The sequence below is a fragment of the Neolamprologus multifasciatus genome, chromosome 16, assembly GCF_963576455.1.
Source record: "Neolamprologus multifasciatus chromosome 16, fNeoMul1.2, whole genome shotgun sequence".
NCBI lineage: Eukaryota > Metazoa > Chordata > Actinopteri > Cichliformes > Cichlidae > Neolamprologus > Neolamprologus multifasciatus.
Window position 1 is genome coordinate 13407785 of NC_140454.1, and position 19905 is coordinate 13427689.

At 41.4% G+C, this 19905-nt stretch overlaps 1 protein-coding gene across 2 annotated transcripts; it reads left to right on the forward strand.

Annotated features, from left to right (window-relative positions):
* The first annotated feature begins 4346 nt into the window (after nt 1-4346).
* On the forward strand, nt 4347-19778 carry tspan7 (tetraspanin 7). Of its 2 annotated transcripts, XR_014869712.1 has the most exons (9): nt 4347-4529; nt 14257-14445; nt 14751-14825; nt 14928-15023; nt 16201-16356; nt 16600-16683; nt 16769-16854; nt 16954-17486; nt 17519-19778. XR_014869712.1 is itself a non-coding variant. In XM_085134673.1 (8 exons), exons 1-7 carry the CDS (start codon nt 4464-4466, stop codon nt 16835-16837), a joined length of 735 nt encoding a protein of 244 aa, XP_084990799.1. In that variant the 5' UTR covers nt 4347-4463; the 3' UTR covers nt 16838-16854; nt 16954-19778. The 2 variants fall into 2 exon arrangements, 1 of the variants encoding a protein (XP_084990799.1); XM_085134673.1 differs by having other exon boundaries at nt 16954-19778.
* The last annotated feature ends 127 nt before the right edge of the window (nt 19779-19905 follow it).

Genomic DNA, 19905 nt, shown 5'->3' on the forward strand with positions numbered 1-19905 from the left:
TACTCCATCAGTTCGAGAGCCGTACCGCCACCCAGGCCTGAGAGGGAGAGGAGCTTCTCGGCTCGCTCTGCGTCGGAGAGGGCATAGCGCCGAAGAAGCAGCTCCTTAAGGGCGGCGTACTTCCCTCGGGTGGGTGGGTCCCGGAGGAGAGTCAACGCACGACGGGTGGCTAGCGGGTCAAGAGAAGCCACTACATGGTGATATTTCGTGTCGTCACCCGAGATGCCACAAAGGGCAAACTGAGCCTCCACGTGCACGAACCACGACGGGGGATCGTGAAGCCAAAAGTCCGGCAGCTCGAGCGCCACAGCAAACGTAGCTGCAGCTGGAGGCAGAGGGCTGGCGGCTGCTGATGCATCCAGAGCGGAGTCGGTGCCACCATCGGAGTGCAACATGTTCAAGTCAGGGGTCACCAATGTGGAGGTAAACACAGACGACACGAGAGCTCTCGATTGACACTGCTCGTTTATTACTCATCACCACACAACTGAACACTTTTCCCTCCAAAACACAGCAACAACACTTCCTGAGAACTGGGTGTTAGTGGAGCCCTCCAGTGGTCCACCACAGGATGACATATAAAAACCTCTATTGTTTCATTTTACGTTTGTTTGTTTCGTGGTGTCGCAAAATAAACTGTTTACAGAAATATTTTTTCATCGTTTTGATGGTCACTGTAGTGGCTATATTAATTTCTTAAAGTTCTCTCTTTCTCTTATATTTAATATAACCACACCACTGACGGACAACCGCCTGTTTTTATGCATTGTTTTTAGCAACAACCGGTAACACCATCGCGTGTCCGCTTGTTTATGTTCCACATAAACCTTTCACAATAAAGCTTAAGATCCTGTTGAGACTTTTCAAAATAAACTGAATCACGTGAAAGAGCAGATTATTTACGGATGAGAAGTAAAAAAAGATCCGCCAGGTGCTAAAAAATAAACCTTAGACTCAAATGTTAGAACAGGCTTTTCCCCGCAGTACGCCGTGTAATAAATACTCGCAAAGGAAACGGCGGCCGTTACAACTTCTGTCTAAAAATGTATAGTTTCATGCATCTGTTAAAACACCCGACTTCAGGTACATGACGCGCAGCTGGAAACAGTCCCCGCAACTCGAGCGGGGATCACATTTTTGTGATTTATATCGTTATCGGGATGATAGAATTCTTATATGATATGGATATGAGATTTTGGTCATATCGCACAGCCCTACTAATCAGATACTAAAATCTCGACAGTAGTCTTCGGTCCCCACCCTGAAGGTGGGCTGACCGTATAGTATATGTTGTATTAGAGTCTAAATCCCAGATTTTATCTGCATTGTGCCAACATTGCTATTTATTTTTGCATGATATGACATATCCTTCTTTACAACAATACATAACTCTATAAAGGTTTTCAAACTCTTGTATATGGAAATTTTTAGTAACATTCACTTGCTTGCCAGTTAACTGTGTGCATCTATATTTATCTGAAAGGACTGTACCCATGGAGCTGGAGAGCTCACTGAAGGTATCTGTTTAATATATGATTACACAAAAGTAGTTTTTTCCAATATTTCCACACTATATATAGTACTGTGCAAGAATCTTGAGACATGCCTCATGTCATTATATTTTGCCAGAAAAATTGTCAGTTGGTAAAGTGATGTTTTGAAACATGTGCAGACATACATGGTAGTAAAGAACATAAGGTAAGAACAGAGTTTGTACAATATTTGGTGTGACCAGATTTATTTTTAGGACACTGTTGATCTCATTGAAGCAAGCTCCTGTAGGAGTCTATAGGAATAGTTCTCCAGGCTTCTTGAAGGGAATTCAAAGCTCTTCTTTGGATGTTGCCTGCCTTTTTTCTGTCTTCTGTCGAGATGATCCCACACTGCTTCAACAATGTTGAAATCCAGGGTCTGGGGAGAACAATCCATGGCTGATAGTGTTCCACTGTGCTTTTTTTCTATCCAAGGGATGCTTTTCATTGGCAGTGTGGTGCTGAAAAATGAAGCTATTGCCAATTAGATGCTTTCCCCAGATGGTATTGGATGTGTGATCAAAACCTCGTGGTACTCTTCTGTGTTCATAATTCAATTAATTTTGACAAGATCTCCAACACCAGTGACTGAAAACTCGAATTTTTACTAAGTTTTTCTGCCAGAGTGCTCAAAATGCTAGCTTTCATAATCAACCATGCCCATTTTAATAATCAATAAAATATTGTTTTAGTGATGTGTTTTCTTGTAGTTCACAACCAGATTCTTGCATGTGTCTTTCAGTATCTTAGGCCATTCCTTTTTCAGCATAGGCCACTCAAGAACCTTCATATGATTATTGGTGAACTATTTCTGGATAGCTTTGGCCTTGTGTCTGGGATACAGTTACAGCGTAAACCCAAATAAGAGGCCGATTGTTTTATGTTCTCATCAAGGATCAAGGATCTAGCCCACACTTTTCGTGATCCTGTGCCTGTACTAAAGGAAGCAAAATTGAATTGCATGCACTCCTGTCCTCCTCTATATAAAGACTGCTACCATGTGGCCAAACAGCTCAAGTTTTGTTTTGCCAGATCACAAACTGGATGACTAGAAAGCGTCACCCTTCTCTAAGTGCTGCTTTCCAAAAGCTAAACAGGTGCACTGCTTTAGCTTTTGGATCAGGCTGACAAGTTCTCCAAGATGGCCTTGAAGGTCATTCTTAGATTACTGCTGACTTGCACAACCTTTTTGCGCCAAGGCTGAGGATTACAACCTTGACATAGTTGGAGTGCTCTTGAACTTCTTTATGAAGGAATGCGCAGTGGTCTTGTGAACTTGGAATCCCTTTCTAATAGCCTTGTAGCTTTGAGTGACCCACTGAGGTTCTTCACCTCAGGTAACATACCATTTAGTATTTGTTTTGCAGTGGGGGCTTGTACTGCTGTTAAAGCCCCACAGACAATTTAGAATAACTAAAAATCTAAGGGTTCTAGGAACTTTTACATTTTCAGTTGTAATTATAATATACCAACATTTTTTATTTAAGCTTCTAGGAAATTTTGCACTTTTGAGTGCAAAACATGAGTACTTTTGTACTCACATTTTGTATTATTCTGTCTTATTCTATCTCAATTTTCTCCTTCCAATCTCTCCACCACCACGAGCATGGCCAAAGAGCTGTCAAAGGATGTTAGTGACAGGATTGTAGAGCTGTGCAAGGCTCGAATTTGCTACAGGACCATCATCAAGAAACAACTATTGGTGTGATTATTTGGAAATGGAAGAGATCTAAAACTATCAATCTCACTTGGTCTAAAGCTCCATGCAAAATCTTGCCTTATTAAAAGAGTGCCAGATCACCTGAAAACTACACTGGAGGAGTTTGTTAATGATCTGAAGGTAGCTGGAACCACAGTCACCAGGAACACCATTGGTAATGCACTACAGCATAATGGATTGAAATCTTGTAGGAACCGCAAGGTTTCCAGTGAACAGCTGAGTGATTTAGACAAGGCTTGGGAGAAAGTGTTGTGGTCGGATGAAACTAAAATCGATCTCTTAGGCATCAAATGGGCCTGCTGTGTTTGGGACTTTGGGGCTATTTTTTCTGTTAAGGGTACAAGTCCCCAACACACTGGATGGGGCCATGTACCATAAAATATTGGACAAAAACTCCCTTTATTCATCCAGAACACTAAAGATGGGTCATGGGTCTTCCAGCAAGAGAAATATGACTGGTTAGAAGCACAGTCTCCAGTCTCCAGACCACAATCCTACAGAAAATCTGTGGAGGGGGCTGAAGCTTTAAGTTGCCAAGCAGCAGTCAAGAAACCTAAAGGATTTAGAGTTTCCTTAATTGGGGAGTGAGACAAAATCCTTACTGAGACACGTGCAAACTTGGTGATCAACTACTACAATAAACATCTTACTACTGTACTTAGCAACAAGAGTTTTTCCACCAAGTACTAAGTCATGTTTTGCTTGGGGATTAAATACAAATCAACTTCTAACTTTTGTATAATGTGGTTTCTTTTTTTCTGGAATTTTTTGTTGATATTCTGTCTTTCCATAAAAATTAGAGACTGTTCATTCTTTGTAAGTCAGCAAACTTAACAACACACCAATGCATGGTACTCACTTTACCTGAATAACCTTTGGAGTGTAAATTTTGACTGGTAATGGAGTATTTGTTATTTTCACTCAATTTAAGAAGCTTTTACTGGAGTCACCCCCGAGGATCTATATTTTTCTTTCGCCACTGAGGAAATTCAGCATTATTAAAAACTGTTGGCCTCATGCAGTAATCAATGCTGCTGTTTGATGCTAAATGAAAAAAGAGCAGTGATCATGATGTGAGAGCTGTGAGCAGGTCTAGTGACGCCGTGCGGCTGCATCAGAGCAGGGGCGCAACGCGACAGCTCGCAGGAGACGTTTCTGTTTTTTTCCGCTCCCGTTAATTTTTACCACAGCGGGTCCAGCGTAGATCCACAATGGAGACCAAACCGGTCATCACCTGCCTTAAAACTCTCCTCATCGTCTATTCGTTCGTATTTTGGGTAGGTAGCCTTTTTCTGTCCTCTTAAACACAAAAGAAATACCCTGCGGAGGAAGATGTCAGTCCATCTCAATCCGCCGCTGCTCTGTTTTTGTTGTGCGCGATGAAGGAGTGGACAGTGCCAGCATCATCGACGGATCCATTCCGTCGTTTGAATAAACGCTCAATTTTGATAATAATCCACACAGGTGAAATAAAGACGCCTATTTCGGCGTCTGTGGGACATTTGTTATCTACTAGCGGGCTATGTAACGGGGGTTAAGGTTACACACAGCCCGTTTTGGCTGCTGGGCGTCAGTGCGTAGCTTATATCACATATAGCATCATGGTTGGTATCAGTTAGCGAGGTGGATGATGTTAACATCACTGCGATGGGTTAACTCCGGCGTTAAGGGCCTGGTCGGTGCAATGAGGCCCCGGTTAGAGCCCATTTCCCCCGGCCACATACTATAGATTTCGGGGTCGCTGGTATAGATTCTTAAAGGGCCCTCGCACCGTCGGTGTAGCCTCAGTGGTGGAATTTATTTTTTACTTCATCGTCAGAAACAAGTGCACATGATGCTACTCTGTTGCGCTCCAGACTCAAACGTTACATAAAGGACTACAAATTATGAATAAACTACCAAAAATATGCGATTAGCTGATTCATATTAATGCGTGAAGGCATCAAATTTAAAACGAGTGCATTATGTACTAATTACTTATTACTAAAGGTGGCACTCACCAGACATCCCGCTATATATCGTCACAACACTTCACTCTACCATATTGCGATTTTTAAAAAATTATTTTTTACATTTTGTGATGTTAATTTTATTTATGTAAAGGTAAAGGCCCTACAGTAATACAGGTAAAGCCCCAACAATCAGACGCCAACCTGTGAGCAAGAGATTTGGCAATAGTGGGAAGGAAAAACTCCCTTTTAACAAGAAGAACCCCTCTACCATAACCAGCCTCAGAGTGGAGCAGCCATCTGCCACGACCAGTTGGGGGTGAGGGTAGGGAGAGAAGACAGAGGACGTGCTGTGAAAGATAGCCGGAGATTATATCTCATAATTAATTGCAGAGTGGTGCATAAACACTTGGTGAGAGAAAGACAAACACTCAGTGCATCATGGAAATCCCCAGCAGCATAAGTCCGTTAGGGAATAACTAAGGGTTGATTCAAGGTTTATGATATTAAATGTTGCGATTTTACGATCGCAAATAAGGTCCTCAAAGTTAAACACATTTAGGATCTGTTTTATCCAATAAGACAACGATATCTCACTTCTTCTTCTTTTTGTCTTCAAAATGATGTTGTCAACACTCTGACTAAAACCTGGAATAAATGTTGTAAGACAGCATCAGGGGCTCAAGTTAGCAATTAGATGCAATCTGTTTCTGATAATACAGCGTTTACCGGTGATAAATGATCAAAAATCACACATCCGTTGCTGTCTGCATAGACATAAACTCACATTTAACTATTACATTTGTGCTCACCAACCTTTCTGTTCAACAGGAATGTAACCAGAATATAACCAGTGGCACCAAGTTGTGTCGAAACCCTTCGAATTGCACTAATTGACGTGTTTTAATTAATTAATTAATTTTGTGTCTCTGTACTATGCTGTATCGATTCTTTTTCTTATCCCTATTTTTTACAGTCTTGCTTGTGTCTTGCTTGCGATGACATATTTTGGCATTGTAGCCTTCCTCGCACATTATGTAGTGCTGTGAAATACTCCACTGCAGAGCAAAAATGAGCTTAGAAAAGTAAAAGGTCTGTAAGCTCTATCAGCCTCACATTGTTTTACCGCTACTTCATAATTATTGCTGTATTTCAGTATTGCTGTTCGCAGCAGCAGAACTAGTTTCACTCATTTAAATGTAGATTTGTGTGGTTTAACTAACCACATGAAAACTGTTGTGTGTGTTTTATTTGCGCTTTGTTAGCTTTTAAATCATAATCTGTAGAGCTGCATAACAAATATAAGTGCGGTGTAGTCAACAGGATAGTATTTCTATCTGAAATAGTGGATTGTAAATACACAGTGGCAGTGTCATATTGAAATACAGCATTCCTGTTAGCAGTAAAATACCTGCTAACTTTAAATGTGACGTTAATGCAGATACTGCTTATTAGTTTTGTTGATTCCCTGTTTTGTTGTGGTTGTGAAAGGATGTAAATATCCAGCACTTTGCTGAAAGCGGTGATGCAATAAGCAATTACTCCAAATTATTGTTTTATGTAGCAAACACTTAGAAAAAGTATTTTTTGTCTGCCCAACAGTCCATAAACTCAAAATATTCAGTTTAATATAACATAAAGAGGGAAATTCATTCAATCCTCCCATCGAAGAAGACAGAACAAGATATTTAATTTATATTGAAATATCATTCAAATGTGTTTCAATATACATCAGTCAATAATATATCGACTACATAATTGTTTTAGGGTTTTTTTATTTTTCCAATTTCAGTTGCTGGCTATGTAGAAGAGTTGTAATTTTAGGGTTGTCCTTTGGGTTTGTGCTGTTGTGTTGTATGATACAGTGCTGTGCAAAAGTCTCGAGCCATCTCTTGTTTCTTTCTTCTTTTTTTTTTTCTGAGCAGCCAGACCTTCTTATCATTTTTTAAAGAATGACTTCCTGAAGGTCTTTCAAAGTTTGTCATTGGACACTGGCTGCCAGCCCTTGCACCTGACCATTTTCAGAGGAATATTTTTGTTTGTTAAGCCACAAAATAATTACCAATGAGCAGTGTTGGGTAAGTTACTTTAAATTAGTAACTTAGGTACATTACTAGTTACTTATATCAAAAGTAACTCAGTTACTTCAAGTTACTCTTTACTTTCAAAGTAACTAGTTACTAGGGAAAGTAACTTTGGTTTTACTCAGAATTCTCTTGTTAATGTGTTGCTTCCGTAACTGGACACCCAGCCAGACTGCCAGTCTTCTAGCTTGCTTACTTGCCACAAGTGCACTGTGCCACCTACCAATAGAAAGGAAAAGATAATGTGCATATTTCCACAAGAGAAATCCGGACCGTTGTTGACCGCTGCCATGATTCTAGCCTACGTCACAGCATCATGTGTGCTTTTTACATCCAACACAAAAACTGCAGTCGTGGTGCTTTTGATTGTACTCAGAACTCGGAAATTCTGCCTTCTGAATAGGAAGATGTAGGTAACTCCAGACTGCAGATGAGCTGCATACAGAGCTGGACTGGGACAAAAAATCGGCCCGGGCATTTTGACTAGAGACCGGCCCGCCATTATAGGAAAAATCATAAAGCCTTTGAATGAAAACAAACGCTGTTGTGACAGTGATGTACACTGTTGTATGTATCAATCTATCAATCGTTTGTTGTAAGACTCAGATAATTATTTTGTAAAAGCTAGATATTTTAAATGAGAATAAGAAAGAAAAATATTTATTTCTGCCCCCCTTTCCCTGTTAATGCCCTACCTGGCCCCCTGGCAACACTTTGCTAGACCCGCCCCTGCACAGTTACCAGCTGTCAGCTACATTAAAAAAGGATCCCGGTGTTATTTGTCTCTCAGAAACAGTTCATAACTTTGATCAGTTTAATGATTGAAGTAAAAACAGGAGAGGGAGGGTGAGAGAACAAGAGAAGAAGAGGCAGCTGTGCAGCAAAGACACAGAATGTCTTTTTCATTGTAGCTGAAGTCCGGGACAAATCCCGTTCCTTTTCACCTCAATATGAAACGCGTAATATTTTCTCAGAATACGAGACGATTCCGTTTTTAGGGGACGGTTGGCAACTCTAATAATTAACCTTTTGAACAAAATAAAGTTCAACATCAGAAACATCATAGCACCCACCCAGCTGTATAGAAACTCCCTCATGCTAGCTAGTACGCAATACGAAAAAGTCAGCATAACAAAAATAAACTCCACCTAAACTTTGTTTATATCTGACCCAGATAGACTGCAGGTCATAACTTCTTACCTGAAGTTCAGCTCACCTGACACTCAGACCGGCAGTCGCTTTGGGTCTCTCCTCTTGCCTCCCCTTTCCCTCATCCACCACTTGCTAATGTTACTGAATCTGTGGAAGCTCCGTGATAGCCACCGCAAGAAGTAACGAATAACGAGCCTATCTAAATCCCAGTAACGAGTAACGTGTTCCTGGTTTTGGCATAATAACTAGTTACCGTGCTCGTTACCACAATAATAACGCAGTTACTGTAACGCGTTACTTAATAACGCGTTAGTCCCAACACTGCCAATGAGTCATTCAACTATCATAAAAGGCACCTAACTCACTTTGTTAAAAGTAATTTTTTTGCAAAAGCACTTGATTTATTACCATTTATTTATTAATGAATCCATGAAAAATGCCTAAAAAGGCTGTCAGGAACTAGACTAAAAATCAGTGGCAACACATCTTATAGAACAATAAATAAAAAACTTTTGGTTAAGATCATGGACAATATGTACAAAACAATGAGTGTCTACAGCCATCTGTAAAACACAGCGGAGGCTCTGTCGTGGTTTGGGGTGGCTTTTTCGCCAGTGTTGTTAGAGATCTTGTCATGGATGGGCCTCAACAAGAAATAACAAGAAAACATATCTAAGAGAAGTCAGGCTGTGTTGAAGCATACAGGTTGTCATACCAAATTCAAGCTTGTTAGAGTTGTACAAACTCTGTTTGGCTTATATTCTGTGTTTCTATGTATGTTTGAGCATGTTTCAAAACATCACTGCTCCTACTCTTTTCCCCATTTTCCTAGCATATTATAAATATATATATAAATATATAAATGATGAAAAATGTCCATATGTTTTTGTTAAGTCCTATATTTTAGGAATATGCATGTTTCTGTGTGCGGACATCCTCCCCCTGTGCATGGCCCACCTTCTTTTGTTTGAATATTTTACACGCTTAATAATGAAAGCGCAAATACAAATTATGCAAACCAACACAGCGCTACAAAAGCCTTAAATTTGTAGTGCACAATCAATATTTCTGCCAGCTCTTTTTTTTTACTAGGGTGTTAAGCAGCAAATTCTTTTTCCGATTCAAAAATAATACAAAAAAAATTGATTCTGCTCAGTTGTATTTAACACTCCTTATACTACTTTTCCCGAGGATTTGAAACGGCAGATCACTCAAGGAATCGCTAAAACCAAGTTTCGAGATAAATTAGTTTTCAATTAATCCGTGAAGTGAGGAGTGAAATGCTATCTCTGTTTGATTTGCAGTGCTTTGGATTTGCCTCTGTTTACCTTTTGATTATCAGCCCAGTCTTCAAATATGAGCATGCAGGGAACAGTACAAACATAAGGCAGCACTGAACACAGTACTGTGTGACTGATTTTTTTTTAGCCATAATTGCGCATTACAGACTTATTCCCGTCTGTCTTTTTGGTAGCAGCCAGATATAGCCAGGGGGAAATGATCTAAAAGCTCCCCTCTGCACTCACCCTGAACATTCACCCTAGAAAGCTAACAAAAACAAAACAAAAGCTTCAATACTTTCCTTTGAGCAAAACCTGAATAAATCCCAACTAAATTAACCCTAACTTTGTAGAACGTCGTTAAAGCTGAGCTCAACCCTTCGAGTTAGGATCTGTAGTCGAAAAACTCTTGAATACAAGAGTTGTGCTGTGTGTCTTCCTACATTGTAGACATGCACCGGTGTCACGCGTGTGAACTTTTATATTTAGTCTGGATTGGATGGTCTTTTAGCACTCCCTTACATCAACAGCTTCAGGTTTCATGCTTCGTGCGCCAAAAGTGCAGAAGAGTCTCGCGGCTCACTGGGTGTCCTCAGCCTCTTAGGGCAGAGCTCGGAGAGAGCGCTGGCACCACATTTAGTGCAGGAGAAGTGTTTCTATGGGTTTCTCGTGGCAAATAATGTCATAATTGGGAAGAACACACATACATGGGTGTGCACATACTGGGCTGGGGAACGCAGAGCAGGTGGTGGAGTCATATATTTTGTCATTGCACCTTCTGGTTCTTTATGAGGCCGATGAAGGGAGGAGGGAAGAGAGAGGAGGGTGACCTGTTTTAAACTCTGTGCTGGAACCAGGGTGGCCAGTCGGGCATTGAATTTCAAACAAAACGCCCGAGGGTGGGTGGGTAGAGGGGGGTGGAGGAGGAGGGGGAGGCAGAGGTGTTTGAAATTCAGCAGCAGAAGTGAAGTCGAGACGATTTTGCCCCATGCTTCTCGGACTTGATTTCCCAGTTGACTTTAAAATTAGCACTTTAGCGGTGACAAGATGATCATTTATTGGTATGCAGCGGCAGCGGCTCTTTTGAGGAGAGACATTTTGTCGCTGATGGCCATAAACAGTGAGTAGATCGTCATCGAGAGGACTGTTCTCCAGAATGACAGTCTGCTCTGGCTATTAGATTCACTGTTAATAGAAAGAGTAGCTGTCATTACTAAAGAATCTAATCATCAGCCCACAGTCCTTCAGTTCAGCTGAGCAGGACACTGAAAAAAACAGCTTGCTTACATATGTTAAGTTGCATCAGTTTAGGCAACACTTTGTACCTTCTTTTATTAGGTCTGCTATTATGACAGTATAATAGCAGACCTGTCCCATTTAGTCATAGTGTTTAGACTTCTGCATCTGTGGAACCTCTTAAAAATGCTGCTTTTTTCTCTTCTTCCACATTTCGAAGCCCATATATCTTTCTTTATATCACATTGTGTTATCTGAATACTTTCAGTGTCCTCTGGTTTTCCAGTATAGATTTAAATTGAGAGTGCGGAGGGGAAAAAAAAATACATTTTATGAACCAGAAATGTTCTTTCCACTGTATTGGCTTTCAGGGGGTAATGTTGCAAATCACTGTCCACAGCTGCTTTATGGCACTATTGGATTTTTAAAATGATTTTTGCATCAGTGAAGTGATGAAGTGCATTTCTTTGTCAATTGTTTAATTTGAAGCGTCCATCTATAAAGTGTCCGAAAACAGTCTCTCAACAGAAATGTAATTGCGTCGATTATTATTGCATTACAGAGGTAGGCGAATCGATCATTTTTTGCTGATGGTCTAAAGCAGGCGCGTCAAAAACATACGGCCCAGGGCCCAGAATCGGCCATGCAAAGACTCCAATCTGGTCCGCTGGATGACTGAAAATATGATGTCGAACATAAATTTTTGTACTTTACAATTATTACAAGTTTTACCGCTTGTTCCTCTGATAAAGACCTCCTCCACAGCCATTCATAAGGCACCAAAGCAGCGAAGTAATAGATAAACAGTTAAATGACTGTTTTTCACTGTCTATTATAGAGATTTCTGTTAAGAAAAAGAAGAAAATGTTCATCAATCAAGAAAAACAAAGAACAAAAATCAACAAAACTGAATAGTGAGTTACCAGAACTTTTTCTGTAATCTTATACATTTATCATGTTAACAGACTGACATGTGCTGTTGGAATTGTACTTCTTTATCTTACATTTAGATATCTCAGCGATTAAATTTGTAGCTAAACGTCTTTACATTGACAAAAAGTGGGAATTTCACTTGTCCGGTCCACTTAAGGTCTGAAGTCTCTCATTTGTAGAGTGTTCAATTCAAGTTCATAAGGGCGACAAACAGCCATGCATATGTCACAGAAAGTTGCCTAAAAATGTGTTGAATTTTATTATTTAGTCAAGATTAAATGACTGTAAAAGATTTCTGTTTTAAGGTATTTAAAAAAAAAAAAAAAGATCATAGTTGTCAAATGCCATCCTGCTTTTGTTCTCCACATGGACTGTTTACCTGCAAGCCTGCTCGAACATAATGAATTTACATAATATAGTTAATAGAACCATAAGCACACACAGATGGAAACCAGAAGGCTTCTGCTGCCAAAAGTCTTTTTCCTTGCCTACTTACAACTGATTATACATATAATGAGCATTACTCTGTTACCAACAATTGGATGAGTGTATATAATATGAGTTGTAGTGATGAAGCCACAGAGATTCTGCAGTTCTTTAGCGTCTTTTAGCGTTTTCTTTTGTGACTTTAACAGTTTGGTTTAGTCTCACTGCTTTCAACAACCTTCTTCCAAATCTGTGAGACTGGTATCAGCCAAAAAAGCTGTGATTGAGCTACATTTCACTACATGCTCGCCATCAAACTGGGGTCAGATAAATTATGCAGCTCAGTGGTTAATATTGTAGAGCAGATAACAAGACAGCTATTTGATAGAGACCAAAACAGAGCGAGAAACTGAATTAATTATTCATCAGTTCTTGCCCCATGTTTGTACTGAGATCAACTTGAAAGTTACAATATGTCAATTTGTAGTGCTTTGTGTGTTGTTACAGTGCAAATGATTTAAAGACAGCACAAGTCAACTTATGTGCATGCACGAAGTGCTGAAATAGTCATTGTCAGACCCAATGCTGCTTCATGATGCATCGAACACTTAATGGGTAGAACCATCCAGCCGTTCATTTTTCTCACACTTATCCAATTCAGAGTCGTGGACAGGTGGAGTCTATCCCAGCTGTCACGGTGCGAGAGGCGGGGTACACCCTGGACAGGTCGGCAGTCTATCCCGGGGGTAAATGGATGAATCACTCATGCAAATTATTTTTACAGCCTCAAACAAGGAATTTGAAGATACAGCGCTAGTTCAGTTAAAGGGCTTTGCCTCTCCGTAGGCCGTAGCTGACCTCATTGTCTGGGCGTGCCATGATGCTGATAGGAAAATTCATAAGCGCATTTTTGCATGAGCAACAACTACATTGAGCCATTTTACTCTGCAACTGCATTTTATTATTATATTCTGAAGCTACAGGTCAAAAGGACACCTAAGGTTTGCTCAAAACCTGCAAACAAACAAGTCAGAACAAAGCAGCTCAGTCAAAGCACAGGCTGGCTATTAGTCATGGTGAAAGACCTTTGTCGAGGCATTGTGTGTGCACCCTGCCAAGGGGGCAAAGTGTAAATGTTGTTAACACCACCATTAACCTGCGAAGGCTTTTCTGAATTTACAGGCAGCCCCGGTTTGCGTATTGCTGTTAATCATTTCTGTTTCGCTTCTGCATCAGTGACTAATAGCTAAGAGGGAACCGCAGAGAGCCGAGTGTATTTCTCTCATTAGCTTTAAAGGTTTCAGGCTGCACAGAGACATTTTGTACAGGCTGCTCCCCCTCCAGTCAGAGGCCCTTGGCAGCGGGACGGCGAACAGCCTCCTCTTGGAAGAAAGGAGGTTAGGATGATGAGTTGGCCCTCGCTGGAGTCAGCTCATCAGCAGCCGTTCCACACCCCGCTCTCTTTCTGATGCCAGCAAGACATACCCAGCTGAGACACACGCCGCTTCAGCTGCCTCGTACAACACGCTCTTTTATCCGTAGCCTTCATTTGAAATGCTAAGAGAGGCGCAACAGGAGGAAGCGTCTCGCCTCGGATCAAAGAGCTTCTTTGATTTGTCCTCTTTCCTTTTCTCTCTTCCTCTGTGTGTTGGTGTGTGTGTGTGTGTGTGTGTAGGAGTAAAGCAGGTGATTGCCATCCTGTACTCAAGATAAATTTGTGTCTTCGGTCTCCCGTCTCCTCCTCCTTACTCTAATTGCACTCCTTTCTTGTTCCGTATTGATCCCCTTCCTCCTCCTCCCTGTCGCTGTGGCGCTAAAACACAACTTTTTGTAAACCATAATATCGCAGAGGTGCAGCAATAAAGGCCTGTTCCGCAAATTTCATTCTTGTTCTCCGTGCTTCTCTGTTTAACATCTGTCTCGCTCACAACCTCCACCCTTTAGATAACAGGAGCCATCCTGCTGGCGGTGGGAGTATGGGGGAAGCTGATGCTGGGCCCATACATCTCTCTGATAGCCGACAACTCCACCAACGCCCCATACGTCCTCATCGGCACCGGGACAGTCATCATTGTTTTCGGCCTGTTTGGCTGCTTCGCCACCTGCAGAGGAAGCCCATGGATGCTGAAGCTGGTGAGAGGCTGTTGGAGGAGGAGGGGGAGGGTGGAGGGGGTGTTATGTTGCAGTGAATGGTGTCGATGCTGATTAATTAGCTTCAGGTTACATTATACAGGGAATAATGGTTGACCGCTATCCCACACAGGGGTTGCTGCAGGGCACTTTGTTCCATTAATGACAGTCAAGTAAATGTGTTGGAGTGTGTGTGTGTGTGTGTGTTGTGTAGTAGTACAACCATAAGCAAATGATATTCATCTAAAGCAGAGGGTTTTCACACTAACTATGCAAATCTCCCTCCTCTTTCCCTTCCTTCTCTGCAGTATGCCATGTTTCTGTCACTCGTCTTCCTCGCTGAGTTAGTGGCGGGAATCTCTGGATTTGTGTTTCGCCACGAGGTCAGTATGCATGTACCAATTTTCTTTCTTTTTTAAGATTGTAGCTCAGTAAACAGCCTTTCTCTGTTAATGCCTGTGCTTACGATCGTCCCTAAACCGCAGATCAAGGGAACCTTCCGCAGAACGTACACTGAAGCGGTGAAGCACTACAATGCCGAGGATGAGGCGAGCCGTGCCGTCGATAACTTGCAGCACAAGGTGAGCCCTCATCCTCAAGATTAAATAAATGAGACATCGTCACTTTAAAGTGGTATTTTTCTCCACCGCCACCGTTGGAGTCTACAGATGCTTATGACAGTGGAGCAAAGGGTTAAGGATGATTGTGGAGTTCTGGGGGGTAGGGTAGGACTACTCATGAGACCCACAGGCAGTGGAGTTAAAGAGGGTGGAGGAGGCTTGCATCGATTTGACACTGCAATGACAGCTGACAGCAGCAGGGGAAGGAACAGCTTTAAAAAATCTTGACAGGACGGAAATGATTGGCTCGCACATAGGGACTGTGGCAAAATCAGATTGATTTAACTGTGGAAAGAACACGTCTCTGCCAGCTGATGTGATGTGTTTGGAGCAGGAAAGGAGCAAGAGATGGGATGAGAAAGAGAGAGAGGATATGAAAAAAATAGTCTTAGCATAAGCTAATAAAGAATGAATGAACCAACAGCAGAAAATCAAAACACGCAACTAAAGCTAAAGGTTCACAGATGTCAGTACACGTTTTATTTTTCTTACTGCCAGCAAAGCCAATGAAACAATTGTCTTTTAAGCACTGTTTGTGTACAAAAAGCCACATCACATTATAATCAGATCCATGACTCGAAGCCCTTTACAGCACAACCCACATTTGCCCGGCTTCAAAGAACCGAGGGTCAAACCGTCACCACCCCAGTTAGTGGATGTCATGCAGTGAGAAATTAATTTCCTGTAGACCGAGAAATCTTTCTAGAAAGATTTGCAAAGTGTCTAAATCAGGCATAAGACTATTAACAATGGGCACTGTTGCTTAGCTGCCATACACGGCTCATGCGTTTGAAGTGTCGCTCTGATGCTGAACTCACTCCTTCTTAAGCAGCGTTTGCTGAAAACGAAATAACACTGCGCTGCGTGGTGGTGTGGTGGTTAACACCCATTGTCTTACAACATTACAGTGTGTATGTTCTTCCTGTGTCAGGGTGGGTATTCTGGCTTCCTCCCACAGTCCAAAAAAATGCTTGCTAGGTTAATTGGTGACACTGAAGTGGGTGTAGGTGTGAATGGTTGATGTACATAAGAAGATGTGGGAAATTGTTGAACAAAGGAAACTGTACTTTTGACTCGTCGTTAATGTGGATTTATTGACGGATAATTCTGATCTTTCTCCGTTTCCGCCTCTCTTCAGCTGCGTTGCTGTGGCGTTTATAACTACACGAGTTGGATTGAGAGCGTGTATTATCCCTCAAATGGCATTCCTGCCAGCTGCTGCTTCAACTCCTCTGACTGCCACCTCGAAGACCTTCGCAACGCGACTGTAGCCCCGAGCAAGGTGTACCACCAGGTCAGTTTTTGTATTCTGTTTTCCTCCTTCTCATCTATCTGCTGTCAGACAGTCGATAAATCTCACAGGTTAGAAGGTAGCTGTGTTTACATCAGACGTCCTCACGTGCCTTTTCAAATCCCTGCCTTCTCCATATACTAACACCTGCCTCAGATACGTTCCCACATACCCTTCTTGCCTCTGATTTGCTCATATAACATGTCCCCGTACCCTCTGCGGACTAACCTGCCCCCTGTGTTTCAGGGCTGCTTTGAGTTGGTCACTTCTTTCATGGAGACCAACATGGCCATTATCGCAGGAGTGACGTTTGGGATTGCGTTCTCACAGGTAGGACTTGAGGTTTTTGCAGGTGACGGCGTGCGCGTTTGGTGTATAAATAAATCCTCAACGCGCCGATTTTTCTGTCTTTCAGCTGATTGGCATGCTGCTGGCCTGCTGTCTGTCCAGGATCATCACAGCCAATCAGTATGAGATGGTGTAGCTGATGTGAGGTGGCAGGTGAGATCCATTAAAAACCAAAGATCACCTCTCCAAATAAATTTAAAGAAAAATGTTGTTCTCTCTATTCTACAACGTGAATTCTTCTTTATCTTTCAGAGAGGGAGTTGAAGAGAATTAGAGACGAAGACTCTTGACACACGACCAGAGTAAATTCCTGAAACTCTACCCAACATCCGAATTGGAATTTACGTCCCTCCGTCTCTCTGCCTGTGATCTTAATGTAATATCTTAATGTATCTTACTGTAAAGCACCATTCCATGACTCATTTGCACCACAGCTTTCTATACCACACGTTCCATCGCAGCTCGATGTAGAAGTTGCTCACCGGCAGGTATCTCAGATCAGGATGGCCCACGGCAAGCAGGTAGACCAGAGTTGTCTTGAGTGGACAGCGGTGTTGGTCTCGGGTAGATGAGCGGGCTCAAACTTGGTTTCTCAGTTGGCTGCAGCATGCTTAAAAAAAACACTGCACATGTTTGTACTAAATGACTTTACTAAAGCTTGAGAGCAATCCTTTTACTAGGTAGGTTCAGTTGTTGCATTTGACTTTGCTGTCGCTCATCCTTGTGTATTCCTTTGGTTGTGACACTTTGTGAATTGATTACATGCACTGAGGAGGATGTTTTAGGTTTATATTAAAAAGTGAGGAAGCCGAAAAAGAAGGGGAAAGATTATTTTTAACCTTAAGACAAAGCATGATATATTTTTCTTGTCTAAAATAATGTATTTAGGTACTTTAAATATGAATGGCACAGGTTTAATGGTATTTTGAAACTTTAGTGTGGGATACAAATACCAAACTACAAAATAACGGTCAACTTTGCGCACATTTTACAGTCTGTCATTAGTTTTACGTGGAATGAAATGCAGTCCATTCAGCGAGTCACACCTTTGAGGTCAGTCTAAAAGGCCTGGTCACACCAATTGCCAATTAGCATATTAGTGTAGATGGCATCTCTGCATCTAAAAGAAAAGGGCATTCTTTCGAGGATGCCAATGTTCACATGTCGGACAGAGAAGACAGACGGTTTGAAAGAGGATTTAAGGAAGCCATCTATGTCCACTGTGAACAACCAGCGTTGAACAGAGGTGGTGGTTTATGACACCAACTGTCTATAATCCAGTTTTGAGATCCCTTCCCAGACGCTTTAATGCCCACTCACATCCTGGGTCTTTTGACCTCAGGAAATAACATGATAGGGTGGGGCTAGGTTTCACAGTGGGTTCACCTGAAACCTTGGTCCACACCTGTTTTCACACCTTGGCTCGTGTGATTAGGTAGAGGATCAATAGAGGTTCCATGACCTTCTTGGGGACACTCCCATAGGACTCCACTAGTTGCTAGTGAAGAAGATTCTCGGATGAGAGGTGAAACGTCTTCAAGGAAACTTAAAGAAGTCCAGACACTTGTCTTTCCAAGCTCCTTAGATTAGTGTAGATGCTAACTCAATCAGTTTCTACAAAACACAGATTATACCATTGAAAGCTGTCTGATAACTGTATCTACATTTTTTTGGTTGGTAGATGAGGATTATAGATAAATATTAAAGAAAAAAATTGGACTATCCAGTTTGAAATTAAAAAACAAAGAAACAGCAAAACATGCAAACATCAACTAAACATATTTTCACTACTGCAAGTTCATTTAAATGTAGTGATTTTGCTTCAATACTGGTGTGACCAGGTTTTTTCAGGCTCTGAATTAGACCTCTAGTAATCAGTAATCGTTAAGGTTACTGCTCTTCAGCTTCCTTTGAGGAGCAATCAAAGGCCACATGTGCTTCAGCTGGGGTATTTTGAGGGTCATACTTGTAAACCTGAATATGAATTAAATACAGAAAAAAGGCCCAGACTTTTACACAGTCTCTGCAAGCCATTTGGAGTGTTGCTGATATAGAGAACAGATGGAAAGCAGGATGAAAGTTGCCTGCAAGGGGAAACAAGTACTTGACGCATACTGACACTTTAGTGATGTTTTAGTACTCGTGTTCGTGTTATTATATGTAGAAAATGTAGAAATGACTGGCAGATTTCAGCTTTAAAGAGACCCATCTTACTTTTTGCTTCGTTCTAGTGGTTAAGAGCTCGCAGAGCAGCGCTTTACAGCTTGCAAGTGTCATGTCGAATCATTAGGGTCGCCAATTGTTTTGTGCTGGTTTGAGCTAACGTCAGCGGTCTGCTACGGCAAAGGACGTCAGATTTAGCAGGAAGACACGTGTTCATCTACTGTATCGTGTGTGGTGCCATGCAACATGCTTAATCATCGTCATCATCAGCTGTAGATATGTATCGGAAATGTAATTTATATGACATACCGTTTCTCATTCTAATATGCTAATCAGTATAAATGTTGTGTCACAGTTTTGAATCCACACTTTGTGCTGTATTTGTTTAATAGTTTATAGGAAGACCCCGCACTGAAAAAAAGAATCGTGGCCGATGTTTCGTTGAGAGTAACGCGCAGTTTAGCTGTGTATTTATTAGAGTTCGGTTGGCATTCAGTTTACACTTTCACCAAGTGGTTTTTTATCTCTCTTTCGGTATGCGTGTGCGTGTGAGACTTTGTTCCTCTGTAGCTGACTATCTCTGTAACCTTGAGCGTGCGTGTAAGCGAGAGAGTGCGAGCGTCTAGACTCTGTGGATCCTGTTGTTATTCGGTTTTGGTCAGTATTTGGTTGTGGCTTTTCAAAGCTTGTTGCTTTTAAAACTGTATATTTATTTAGTGAATGTATGTTTTCCAGCACCCTTAAACTTACTTTACCTTTCTCTGAACTGATATTTTCCTGTAAATACTAAATTGTAATACCATCCTGCTTACACATGGGGTCACTAGACACCCAAAGAAGAACTGCACCATGCCGTCTACTATCGACTAAGTCACCATCAGTGGTCTTATTATCAATAAATATACAGAATAACACTTTTGTTTGCACTGTGGTCATTTTTGCTTCAACAGAAACGTAACTGGGGATTTTTTTCATTTACAGTACTGTGCAAAAGTTTTGAACCATACCTCATTTATTTATATGCTGCTGGGAAAATGGCAA

Excerpts from the sequence above, each read along its gene's own strand:
- tspan7 (XM_085134673.1), top strand. The coding sequence starts at position 4,464 with ATGGAGACCAAACCGGTCATCACCTGCCTTAAAACTCTCCTCATCGTC. Across the intron at positions 15,024-16,200 it reads TCGATAACTTGCAGCACAAG|CTGCGTTGCTGTGGCGTTTA; the intron begins GTGAGCCCTCAT and ends GCCTCTCTTCAG. Across the intron at positions 16,684-16,768 it reads TTGGGATTGCGTTCTCACAG|CTGATTGGCATGCTGCTGGC; the intron begins GTAGGACTTGAG and ends TCTGTCTTTCAG.